This window comes from Podarcis melisellensis (assembly GCF_964234715.1).
Source record: "Podarcis melisellensis genome assembly, chromosome: 1".
NCBI lineage: Eukaryota > Metazoa > Chordata > Lepidosauria > Squamata > Lacertidae > Podarcis > Podarcis melisellensis.
Genome location: NC_138528.1, coordinates 109,021,033 through 109,033,396, shown reverse-complemented (window position 1 = coordinate 109,033,396; position 12,364 = coordinate 109,021,033). Strand labels below are relative to the sequence as shown.

At 45.3% G+C, this 12,364-nt stretch overlaps 1 protein-coding gene across 6 annotated transcripts in view; it reads left to right on the top strand.

The window, feature by feature from the left end:
- The window catches only part of STK39 (serine/threonine kinase 39), a 110,424-nt gene that overhangs the window by 58,169 nt on the left and 39,891 nt on the right, over nucleotides 1–12,364 (top strand). For all 6 annotated transcript variants that reach the window (XM_081923438.1, XM_081923433.1, XM_081923434.1 and 3 more), the window contains exons 9-10: nucleotides 3,283–3,331; nucleotides 3,456–3,521. In XM_081923438.1, coding sequence (XP_081779564.1) covers nucleotides 3,283–3,331; nucleotides 3,456–3,521 — 115 coding nt within the window. The remainder of the gene's footprint in view (nucleotides 1–3,282; nucleotides 3,332–3,455; nucleotides 3,522–12,364) is intronic.

Here is a 12,364-nt window from a genome sequence, read left to right as displayed (position 1 = left end):
TAGCGGAGTCAGCAACCTGAAGCATATGTAACCTGAAGCGTCTGTAACCCGAGGTACCACTGTATCTAGCATCTGGCATCCCACAATATGCCAACTCTTGCTGCAAAATGTTCCTTTTTAACGGCACCATCGAAGTCCTATAGCCCCCGCTCTGGCTACAGATTGAGAACTGATCTAGAACTTCCTTCCATACCTGATTGCAAAGAGTGTTTGCTGCAGCTGTGGAATAATGCTGTGGATCCAGAGCAAATGTGAAACCGGACTGGTATAAGGAAGAACCAGTCCTGTTTCAAGCAATATATGCTTATGGGCAGTGAATACACATACAAAATAAGGGGTATATCAAGAGATACAGTGGTGCCTCGCAAGACGAAATTAATTCGTTCCGCAAGTCTCTTCGTCTTGCGAGTTTTTCGTCTTGCGATGCACGGTTTTCCATAGGAATGCATTGAAAATCAATTAATGCGTTCCTATGGAAAACGCCTTCCCCCGACCTCTTCTGGCGGGCGGCATTTTAAAATCGCCCGGGACAGCGGAGGACTTCTCCGCTGTCCGGGGCGATTTAAAAGCCCCTGGGAAGGCAGGCAGGGGGGACAAAGGCTTTCTCGCCCCGCCGCTCGGCTTCGGGACATCGTTCCGATGCCGGGCGGCTGGGGGAGGCGTTCCTGCCCCACCGCCCGGCATCGGGACGATGCCCCGAAGCCGGGCGGCTGGGGGAGGCGTTCCTGCCCCACCGCCCGGCATCGGGACGATGCCCCGAAGCCGGGCGGCGGGGGGAGGCGTTCCTGCCCCACCGCCCGGCATCGGGACGATGCCCCGAAGCCGGGCGGCGGGGGGAGGCGTTCCTGCCCCACCGCCCGGCATCGGGACGATGCCCCGAAGCCGGGCGGCGGGGGGAGGCTTTCCCACCCGGCCGCCCGGCTTCGGGACATCGTTCCGATGCCAGGCGGCTGGGGGAGGCGTTCCTGCCCCACCGCCCGGCATCGGGACGATGCCCCGAAGCCGGGCGGCGGGGGGAGGCTTTCCCGCCCGGCCGCCCGGCTTCGGGACATCGTTCCGATGCCGGGCGGCTGGGGGAGGCGTTCCTGCCCCACCGCCCGGCATCGGGACGATGCCCCGAAGCCGGGCGGCGGGGGGAGGCTTTCCCGCCCGGCCGCCCGGCTTCGGGACATCGTTCCGATGCCGGGCGGCTGGGGGAGGCGTTCCTGCCCCACCGCCCGGCATCGGGACGATGCCCTGAAGCCGGGCGGCTGGGGGAGGCTTTCCCGCCCGGCCGCCCGGCTTCGGGACATCGTTCCGATGCCGGGCGGCTGGGGGAGGCGTTCCTGCCCCACCGCCCGGCATCGGGACGATGCCCCGAAGCCGGGCGGCTGGGGGAGGCTTTCCCGCCCGGCCGCCCGGCTTCGGGACATCGTTCCGATGCCGGGCGGCTGGGGGAGGCGTTCCTGCCCCACCGCCCGGCATCGGGACGATGCCCCGAAGCCGGGCGGCTGGGGGAGGCTTTCCCGCCCGGCCGCCCGGCTTCGGGACATCGTTCCGATGCCGGGCGGCTGGGGGAGGCTTCAAAAGCCGTCCGGGGGCTTTGAAATCGCCCCAGACAGTCCCGGGGCGATTTAAAAGCCCCCGGTTAGGCAGGCAGGGGGGGCAAAAGTCTTTGCCCCCCCTGCCTGCCTTCAAAAGCCGTCCGGGATAGCGGGAAGCGCTTCCCTGCTATCCCGGACCGCTTTTAAAATGCTGGCGGTGGGGAGCAAAGCCTTTCGCCCCCGCCGGCCTTCCTGGACCTCTTCTGAAGTCCGGAGGGGGGGAGAAGGCTTTGCTCCCCACCGCCAGCATTTAAAAAAAGGTCCCCGAGATTTCCCTATGGGCTTTCGTCTTGCGATGCAAGCCCATAGGGAAAATCGTCTAGCGAAGCGTCGCAAAAACCGAAAAACCCTTTCGTCTTGCGGGTTTTTCGTCTTGCGAGGCATTCGTCTAGCGGGGCACCACTGTACATATGTATTGGTTCAATGAAAGGAATTGGCTAAATGTAAGGTTTCTCGAGTGATTTGATATCAAGGTTTTTTCCTTAATTTTTTTTTTTTACTTCAGATTTGTGCAAAAGTGAAGTACAGCTGCTTTTTGAACCCACATTTTATTGGTTTTCTCGGTGTTTGCAGAACAGTCATTCTTATTCAAAGCTGCTCCCACCCTCTTTTCCCCACTTTCTAGAGGATCACTCCATTAGGTGCTGCGTTGCAGATCAGAGGAGGCAGAGAGGGCAGTGATGGGAGACCTCAAGCATGGTTAGGTCTTACCAGACATTGCCAGTGGTGTCATTTTCCCATTAGCAGCCAACAAACATGAGAGCTTCCACTATTTCTGGCTGTAGTTGCTGAGCCACCAAAGTGGCTTTTATCTATCTGTGTTGCTTTGTGAGAGGCGTCTCAAATTTCCAGTCGGTTATTTCTAGATTATAACTAACAATTTTTAAAGTATTCAAGGTGAGATGAGCCAAATGAGATTTATTAGTGCCCTCGGCCACCACCTCGAATGCTGCTGTTGATTCAGGCACGTTTAGAAGGCCTTATCTTTTTATGTATCATTTCTTAGGGGTTTTTGTTTTGCTGCCTATGTTGATCTGCTGAAGACACAATGTTTGCACTTCCCCAGTAACTATTTGCCTTAATTTTTTTTTTTTTAATATATTGTCAGCCAACCTCAGTTTGCAAAATAAGGACTGTTTATACTGCCCTCTCTCTCTCTTTGAAGTATCTGTTCTTCCCTACCTAAAACAGTACGTTGGGTTAAAATTCAAGGCAATATTTGGGTACCAAAGGACTGATAATGCATGTTTTAATAAACAATTGGAACAGATTCTTAATCCTTTTGTAATGAACTTGTTGAAAGCAGCTTTTTGAGCTATGAGGTAAACTAGAAAATGTGAGTTTCTAGACTGTGTGGCATCTTTACATTTTTAATCTCATATGTAGATTACAACTGTAATTGATTTTTTAAAAAGTCATACATTTTGAAAGCTTATGTACCCCCCCGCGCGCACGTGTGTGTGTGTATATGTATACATGTGTGTGTACACGTGCGTGTCCAGAATGGTACTCGCAATACCATTCTGAATACCTGTCTCAAAAAATATGTTTAATCACTGGAAGTTTAATGTTGGATTTTTGAACAACAGCTATCACTGCTGAATACATTAAATCCTGTGTACTGAGTAGTGTTTTGAACTGTATTTATTAGGAAATAGTTTTGTGTTTATGCTCTAACCTAACTTTTAATCTCTTTCAGGCCTACAGCAGCAGAACTTTTAAAATGCAAATTCTTCCAGAAAGCAAAGGTAAAAATAATTAAGGCCACAAGTAAACTGACCCTGTCTTAATATCAGTTGATTACTTATTTATTTATAATTTTACTTTCTCGGGGCTGCCTGGCCTTAATTATAAGCATGTTTTGCTTTGCAGACTAGAGAATACTTGATTGAAAAACTGCTTACAAAGACACCTGACATAGGACAAAGAGCCAAAAAGGTAAGGATTCTCACAACTTTTATTCCCTAAAGTGTAAGCCTCTTTGTTGGGGTGTGGCAGTAATTGCTTTGGACTGCCGGGGGTCCCAAGTTGGCCTGCAAGGCAGTTTCTCCCCAAACCATGCCCACCTGTCCATTCAGGGTTCAAGCCTGCTGGGATCTTCTTCACTTTCAAGTTAATGTGTATCAGCCCTCCAAGGCGTAGTGGCTGTCCACTGTGTTTATTTAATATTGGATATTCAACTGCAGTTGGCAAAACAGAGTCTATAGATGAGTGGCTTTTGTTGCGTTACTTGACCAAATACATGTTAATGTGATTAAAGCCTGGAGCTGATACTGTACTACTCTATTATTCTTAGATATTGAAAGCCAATTTCCTCTCACACAGAGATATAATTTTTTTCCATTACAAATGCCTAAGATTTATCTACAATCTATATAGAGAAGCAATATTTCAGGGTGACTTTGGTCCTGTATTTTAGTACTGAAATATACAGCAGAGGGCAGCAGTGCACTTGCAAGTGTTTAATATTGGTTCAGATGAAAAGGGGGGGGGGACAATGGCTTTTTCCATTTTTTAAAATGTAGTAATTTGTAGTACCGATATAATTCCATTCATGTTAGAATATTTCTACCCTTTACTTTTTATATTTTGCCCTTTGCCAACGATTGCACCAGCAACAATATAGGCTATTTAGTATTTATATAGGAGATTTACAATACACTCAATACACTCAATACGTTTAATGAGCGCTCCGCAGAACTGCAGCAAAGCTGTTGTTGTATCGGTATGAAAAATAAAGGTTGGGGAGTCATTGCTGTTTATTGTTAAGAACCATTCTGATAAAACCAGTCCTTGACTTCTGAGAAAAGGGCTGATCTGAGGGAGAAAGAGGTTCTCTTTGGAAGTAGTGCATGAGTATTTTCAGGTGCAATATGTCAAATGCCCGAGTACAGTTTTATGACAGATTTTGCATTTTGGCCTTGATACATTTTTTGAGGGGGGGGGCATCCTGTGGCCCTCCAGATATTGCTGGACTCCAAACTCCCATCATCATTGACTGTTGGCCATGCTGGTTGGGACTGATGGGAGTTGGAGTCCCTGCTGGCTAGGGCAGATGGGAGCTGGGAGTCCAGCATAGGGCCATTAGGGTGTGTTTCACCATTCTTTTCCCAGTTCATATTTACTGTATAGTCTTACGACTTTTGAAAACAAAATCTGCCCTTTTTCCCTTATGGGGTATCCAAGAGCCTGTATAGAGTCCTTACATGGATTCCCTATTGGTAGGAGAAAATAACAGAGGCCAACCAGAGAATATTGGGAAGCAAAGCAGCTAGTAAGCCTGATCTTTATTGATCTGTTGCAACAGGGTGCTCCCCTCACACGCAGGAAAGGAGGAGCACCTTGAACAATGGCGTGCAAGGCCTTATATAGACATTTTAAATTCCCTGCCCTGGAGCTCAGGACCACCCCTCCATACATCACACATACATCACAGAAGGGGTGTAATCCAGGACCACCCCCCTCAAACATCATACCTACATCACAGAAAAGGCGGTCTACAACAGAAATTTGAGTGTTGTTGTTTTTTCCTGTCTGGCAGGTTTTCTGATAATGCCTTATCTGATTGCCTTTCCTGGTAGTCTGCCCATTCCTTTGAAATGGTGATTACGATTACCCATTTCCTGAGACAATGGGAAAGTTCTCTCACCCCCTCCCTCCTTGCAGAGAAAACATTTGGTCAGTTTGGGAGTCAAAATGGTTTCAGGGAATCAGAATAGTTTCAGGAAGGTATTCCTGTGCTGCATCCAGACATTGTTACATTTATGAACATTTATTATATATATATTTAAGACCTTAAATTTTTATTACAATGGCTAGAACTATGTACTACTTAACTGCAGTAGAAAAAAAATATTGAGATGCAAATAGAGTGCTCATCATTGCTCACATTTACTTAGCTCTGTTCATCAAAGATTTAATCTGTATGGGGTAGCTCTGGGTTTATACACCTAGATTAGGTGTTAAAATTCTGAAATCAGAAATGGTGATTTTATCACCATTGGTATAAAACTGAAAGCAAATGAAGAGCAGGAATTATAGCACATTTGCATGGGTTTATCTTTCCTGTTCCCTGCTTTAAATGCCTGTGCATGCAATCCTAAATCTGCCATAGTGCTCTTTTGCTGCTGGAGAAAATTTACTGGGACATGATTATGTTCGCCACTAGAGGGGGCAGCCAGAACAGATCATTTCAGAGCCTGGTTTGAACACCACATATGTAATCTTATTTTCTTTCCCCCATTCTTCGGAACTTGATGGGAAAACTCGATTCCCTGCATGTTTTCCCTTTCAGGTTCGGCTGTTCCACTCAGACTCTCAGGCTGATTTTATCATGCATTCACAGCAACCTCCATAAGGCATAAAGCTAGCAAGCGAATAAAGTGGATAAATGGTTAAGGGGCATTTTTATTTTATCTTAATGGGATGAAGGAGAGAGGTTCACCTGCAAACTCCCTGCTGAATGATGCATGCCTTCTTATCTGCATAGCTTGATAATGTCACAGCAATGTACTTGAAGACCTAATTTTTAGTTTTTTAAATAAAGTGGAGAAAGAAGACTCACAAGGCTTCTGGTTACAAATCTATATTCAGGTATTCACTTAGGCTCCCAAAATACTTGTAGCAGTGCTATACAAAGCACCAGGCTTCCAGATTATAGCTTAATGTAGAACAGGAGGAGGAAGTCCCTGCTGTTAGTCATTTCTTTTAGATCCCTTATCTTAAAAGATTAACATTGTGAATGAAACTTGCATGTCTTATCCTTGCGGCATCTGACGTGTGAATATTTAAGGTGGAAAAGTAGAATACAGTGGTACCTTGGTTGTCAAACAGATTGGCTCCCTAACGAATCGGCTCCTGAACGCTGCAATCCTGGAAGTGAGTGTTCCGCTTTGCAAACATTTTCCTGAAGCCAAATGTCTGACACAGCTCCCGATTGAGTGCAGGAAGCTCCTGCAGCCAATCAGAAGCCACGCCTTGGTTTTCGAACCATTTCGGGAGTTGGAACGGACTCCCGGAACCGATTAAATTCGCGAACCAAGGTACCACTGTACACATTGCTCATTTTTTCAGTTAAACCTTTTTGGGCTTGTTCAATAACCCAGCCCCCCACCCCTTTGTCACTTTGCTAGGTTGCTGCTCTGAATATTGAAAGTTTGCCAGTCAGCTGGTAAAACCTGGTTTTTCCTGATAGTTGGGAAATGTCTGGGAAGGGAGTGGTAAAATGGATGGTTTCCCAGTCAGGGAGGTCTGGAAAGATATGTGCATAAACATCGGGTTGCAAACAAACTCACTTTCCGGGTGTCTCAACCCTGGAATGTTTATTTATTTATTTAAATTTATATCTCCCCTCCCACCACTTCCCAAAGGAGCTGGGACAGTTGGGAAAATCACCAAAAATGACAGAACGATACAATTAAAAGCAATATAATAACATAACGTTCAAAAACATTAAAACGTACACATTGAGAAACATACTGTATTTACACAACACAGGCTTGGCAGAGATTGATTCAATAACTGCTGAACTGGTGTCACCTGGAGCCAACAGTCCTTGTTCCGAGCCTTTTCATGACAACCACATTTAGAATTGTAGAATTGGGAGGTTGGAAGGGGGGTCCCTGAGGGTCATCTAGTCTAACCCCCCATGGCTCTTGGTTTTGTGCCGATTATTGTGTGCCTGCAGCGAATTGCCGGATTTGTTAATCATGGATACTTTTCAGCTGGCTTGGGCCTGATGTTACGGACGGGATTCTTCGATGCAGGAGCGAGATATCCCGCTTGCCCCCTTACCCAACCTGGCAAATTCTACCAAATGACACTGCATACCCACCATACATTTAAAGCACATGGCTCCCCCCAAAATAATCCTGTAGTTTGGTAAGGATTCCCCTGGGTCCTGTAGTTATGTGAGTTGCAAGCTACAGTTTCCAGGATTCTTTGCGGGGGAACCATGAGCTTTAAATACATGGTTTGTACATAGCCTGAGTGAAAGGATATTAGTCTCTTCTTATTAAGAGAAGGTTTCCTACCAGAAGCTTTAAAGGAGATTGAGGTGGTGAGGCTTTTGTTGAAAATGCCTTCACTAGATCCTATCTTGGCATGTAACTGTATGTAATCAGCTTAGTCACCATATCTACCCATTTGGACCAGTATAATCTGCACAGACTGGTTGTGGTTCTCCAAGGTTCTCCAGGGTCTCAAGCTGAGGTATTCTCCATCACCTGAACCCCTTTAACTGGGGCTACCAGAGACATTGGGATGCGGGTGGCGCTGTGGTCTAAACCACAGAGCCTAGGGCTTGCCGATCGGAAGGTCAGCGGTTTGAATCCCCGCAACGGGGTGAGCTCCCATTGCTCGGTCCCAGCTCCTGCCCACGTAGCAGTTTGAAAGCACATCAAAGTGCAAGTAAATAAACGGGAAGGTAAATGGCGTTTCCGTGCACTGCTCTGGTTTCGCCAGAAGCGGCTTAGTCATGCTGGCCACATGACCCGGAAAAACTGTCTCTCAGACAAACGCCGGCTCCCTCGGCCTGTAAAGCGAGATGAGCGCCGCAACCCCAAAGCTGTTCGTGACTGGACTTACTGTCAGGGGTCCTTTACCTTTACCAGAGACACTGAACCTGGCACTTCATGTATACAAGTCTACGCTGTACCCCTGAGTTTCTGGTTGCTCCCCAGCGTGGGGGGGATAATTATACATCATTGGGGGTTTTGGGGGCACATTTTTTTCTATTGCTTTTGTTCAATTTTTCATCCCATTCTGTTGTCATGTTTTAGGAAACTTGAAGATCAATTTTGAAGGATATAAATATACTGATTATCATCTTAGTATTAAATTAGTTATTTCAAAGACATTGTGGTTCAGTGTATAGTATAGTGGGCCTAGACTTTGACAGATCAGTGTTCAAATTCTGCCTCCCCTCAGACTTGCTTGTGTGGGCAAGTCACACATTTTTAATTCTCTGTCTGTAAAATGGGGCCATAAAGATATAATTGGTTAGCATAAACAAGGCAAGAGAGGAAATGACTTTTTTTTTGTTTCCTTAAACATTTTAGCTTCTTCACTTGCCAACAGGAAAAAAGACCGGTGTTTAAAATCTCAAATTCATTCCCCAAATCAAGATTGCCAAGGATAGTAAAATGGCAATTCATATTTATTCTCTTTTTTATTACTTTCCCTTGCCTATACCTTTTTACAGCTATTAGCAAGCAGTGTGATGTCATCAGCAAAAGTTGAAAGAACCGCTTTTAAAGCACATCTCCTTTCTCTCTATAAATTCTCCTAATTGCCTTAATTAAATGAGATGATATTCATTTTTTATAAACATCTTTTATGGTAATTAAACGTATTTAATTATAACTGAACAAATGAATATTTGATGAGTTGCTTGTAGTGCGACAATGGTTCCAATTTGCGTATATTTTAAATTGAGTTGCAGTGGCTTAAAACTGAATGAACCATGTTTCATAATCCAAAACTGCTTTTAAATCATGGAGTATTGTCAAATAATCACATTTTTCGAACCTTAACAACTAAAAATGAAATTTCTATACTAGCGGTACTGAGCAGCTATTTCAGAGTTGACAATATACATCCTTTTAATGGGGATTGAAAAATCCTAGTTGTCCAGATTTTTTGTTTTTAATGTGAAAGGTAATTTTAGCTCCTATCAGTTTTTGATTCTGGTCCAAAGATGTTTAGAACTTCTTTTTTTGTATTCATAGCTACTAAATTTGGGGAAAGCAATGTGTAGAACCATTGTTTACATCTATTTGGATTGTTACTTAAGAGTGAGACGCCTGTACAGTACAGTGGTTCCTCGGGTTAAGAACTTAATTCGTTCTGGTGGTCCGTTCTTAACCTGAAACTGTTCTGAACCTGAGGTACCACTTTAGCTAATGGGGCCTCCCGCTGCTGCTGCGCGATTTTTGTTCTCATCCTGAAGCAAAGTTCTTAACCTGAGGTACTATTTCTGGGTTAGCGGAGACTGTAACCTGAAGCGTCTGTAACCCGAGGCACCACTGTGCTCATATCTAGCCTGAATTTAGCATCTCCCCAATCCGTTACTGAACTGAGGCATCATATATGCACCAAATTCAGAGGGTGACTCCCCCTCCCTTCCTATGAGGAACGTAAGGAAGGACAAAGGTATTGTATACAAATACTGCAATGGAAGTGAAGAAAGGCTTGCCAAAGACGACATTCTCCAACTTGCTCCTGAATTGCACCCAAGGCTGAAAAGAGCCCATACAGTTAGACCGAGGGCTCGCGAAACAAACGTGTCTTGTTCATTCCTGGCGGTTTGCAGCGCCTGCTGTCATTTGAGACAGTCCGTGACGGGCTACCTAATCCTAAAGGTGACCTTCGGGATCTTAGATGCACCTTCAGGTGACACTAGCGGCAGTTGTACTGCCTGCTCCGAATTAACGTCTTCTCTTTTCTCGTTAGCACAGGACTAAGCTACAATGAGTTCTTAGAAATGACCTTTGTTAGAAGATTTCTGGCACCTTCTGACACAAATTGCTTGAGTAGTAGCCAGAAAAAGGGAAGAGAGAGAAAAAAGCACAAACACATCGAACCTCAGTAGAAGCTTGTGCGGGTGGCTTGCTTTTTTGCCATTTCTGTCATTGTGGTGTTGGTGTGTGTGTTTGTGTGTGCCTACCCTCTAATTTGTCCTGCATTCTCATGTTCCAGCTGACGTTCGTATTGTCTCCTTCCACAGCTGTGGCAGTGTTGGCAGCAGCTTGCGAATTTCCCCCTCCTTCCCTGCGTGAACAGCTTTCTGTTGCACATTACCATGTGCTGAAGTGCTGTTGTGTTACCTACATTTTAAATGTCAGCCGCTCTTATTCATTCTTTTTTATCACCTGCATGTTTGTCTGATTCATGTGCGCTGTGCCCTCTATATGTGTTAATTTGTCTTTCGGAGAGTGAAGGTTCCTTTTTGTTTTCTTTATGAAAGTTACAAATAAGTTTGCCTTTCCTGCTGGAAGGAAAGCTTTTGTTGCTGAGAGATAATAGGACCCAAATTAGAAGCTCTTTTTTATTATTATTATTTTCCTCCTCCATCTGCCAAAGCAGTGCTAATTGTGGCACATGGTATGATGCAACTTTGCTATTTCCAGTCCCCAAATTCCCTAAAATTCTTGATACTGGCACCCAGTTGTGCAGTACCCTTTTCTCTCAAGTGCTGACCTTGGTGGGTTTTTGGCACCAGCTGAAAACTTATTTATTCACCCATATCTTGAATATTTATTGCTGAAGGTGAGCCCTGCCGTTGCTAGACATGCTGATTTTCCCCCTTGCTGTCTAAGGGGATAGTAGTTTGTGGTTTATAACGTGGTCTTATTACAGCAGTTCCCTGAGGGAGCCGGCGTACAGCTTCCGGGTCATGTGGCCAGCATGACTAAGCCACTTCTGGCAAACCAGAGCAGTGCACGGAAACGCCGTTTACCTTCTCGCAGGAGCGGTACCTATTTATCTACTTGCACTTTGATGTGCTTTTGAACTGCCAGGTTGGCAGGAGCTGGGACCAAGCAACAGGAGCTCACCCCGTTGCGGGGATTCGAACCACCGACCTTCGTGTCCCTCTGTACAGTCATACCTCAGGATAAATACGCTGCAGGATAAGTATTTTTGGGTTGCGCTCTGCGGAGACCCAAAAGTAATGGAGCGTGTTACTTCCGGGTTTCGCCTCTCGTGCATGCGCAGACGGTCAAAATGACGTCATGTGCGGAAGCAGGAAAACGCTACCTGCGCATACGCAGACGCGGATCCTGTTTGCACCCCGAGGTACCACTGTATCATGATGTTTGGTATCACGATGTTGAAAAGCTTGACATCCCCCAGTCCTCGTGTCCATAACACCTTTTACTTAGGTTTTTCTTGGGAGACCATCCAAGTTATATATCTGATTAATTCTTGATGGTTGTTCTTTAGCTACCTTGCCAAGTTTGTTATTTCCAGTCCCCAAATTCCCTAAAATTCTTGATACTGGCACCCAGTTGTGCAGTACCCTTTTCTCTCAAGGGGGGAGAAAGGCAGTAAACCCTGAAATAAAGTTCCTGTTTATAATCCTGGAAATTAAGATTAGGGCACTCATTTCCTTATCCCGCCATTTTCATGAATACTTTGAGCCTTGCCGTTTTGTATGCTGTGCTTTATTCTTCGCCCCCTGCTCCCTTCCTGTGTCTCAGTAAACCTTGGGCAATGTGAACTAATTTAATTTTAATAATTATGTCCTGGTGCATCTGCTGATTTACTGAGCATTGCTCTTAGTCATCATGTGATTTCTGAGAACAAGAAGCGTCAAGCAGCCTGGCAACATATTATTTTGATCAAGCAGGCTGAGGCATAACACACAATCAACTAGGAGGATACTGGAAATGTACTGTAGCATCAGAAGGCCTCTCGACTTTAAATTCTGATGTGTGGCTTACATTATATCGGTATGCTTGATTGCCAGGCATATGTCCTGTCAGCAGTACATTTCTTAATAGGAATGAATCCATTTTAAATATTACATGTCATATGCACCTATTCATTTATAATGATAGAAACTTGACCAGCAAGGTCAGAACGCTATGGAAAAGCCTTTTTATCACTCTCATGTGTTGCCGGTGGTATTCTGCCTTCACTCTTCCTTTTATAATGAATCTGTTAGAGATACAAATGCTAATGTGGAAAAGGGGAGGCGAACAGAAAAAAGCAGCTTGGAATTTTGTTTCTGCCTATACGTTTAATATGTGAACAATCCCAAGGACACTTTGAAATGTTTC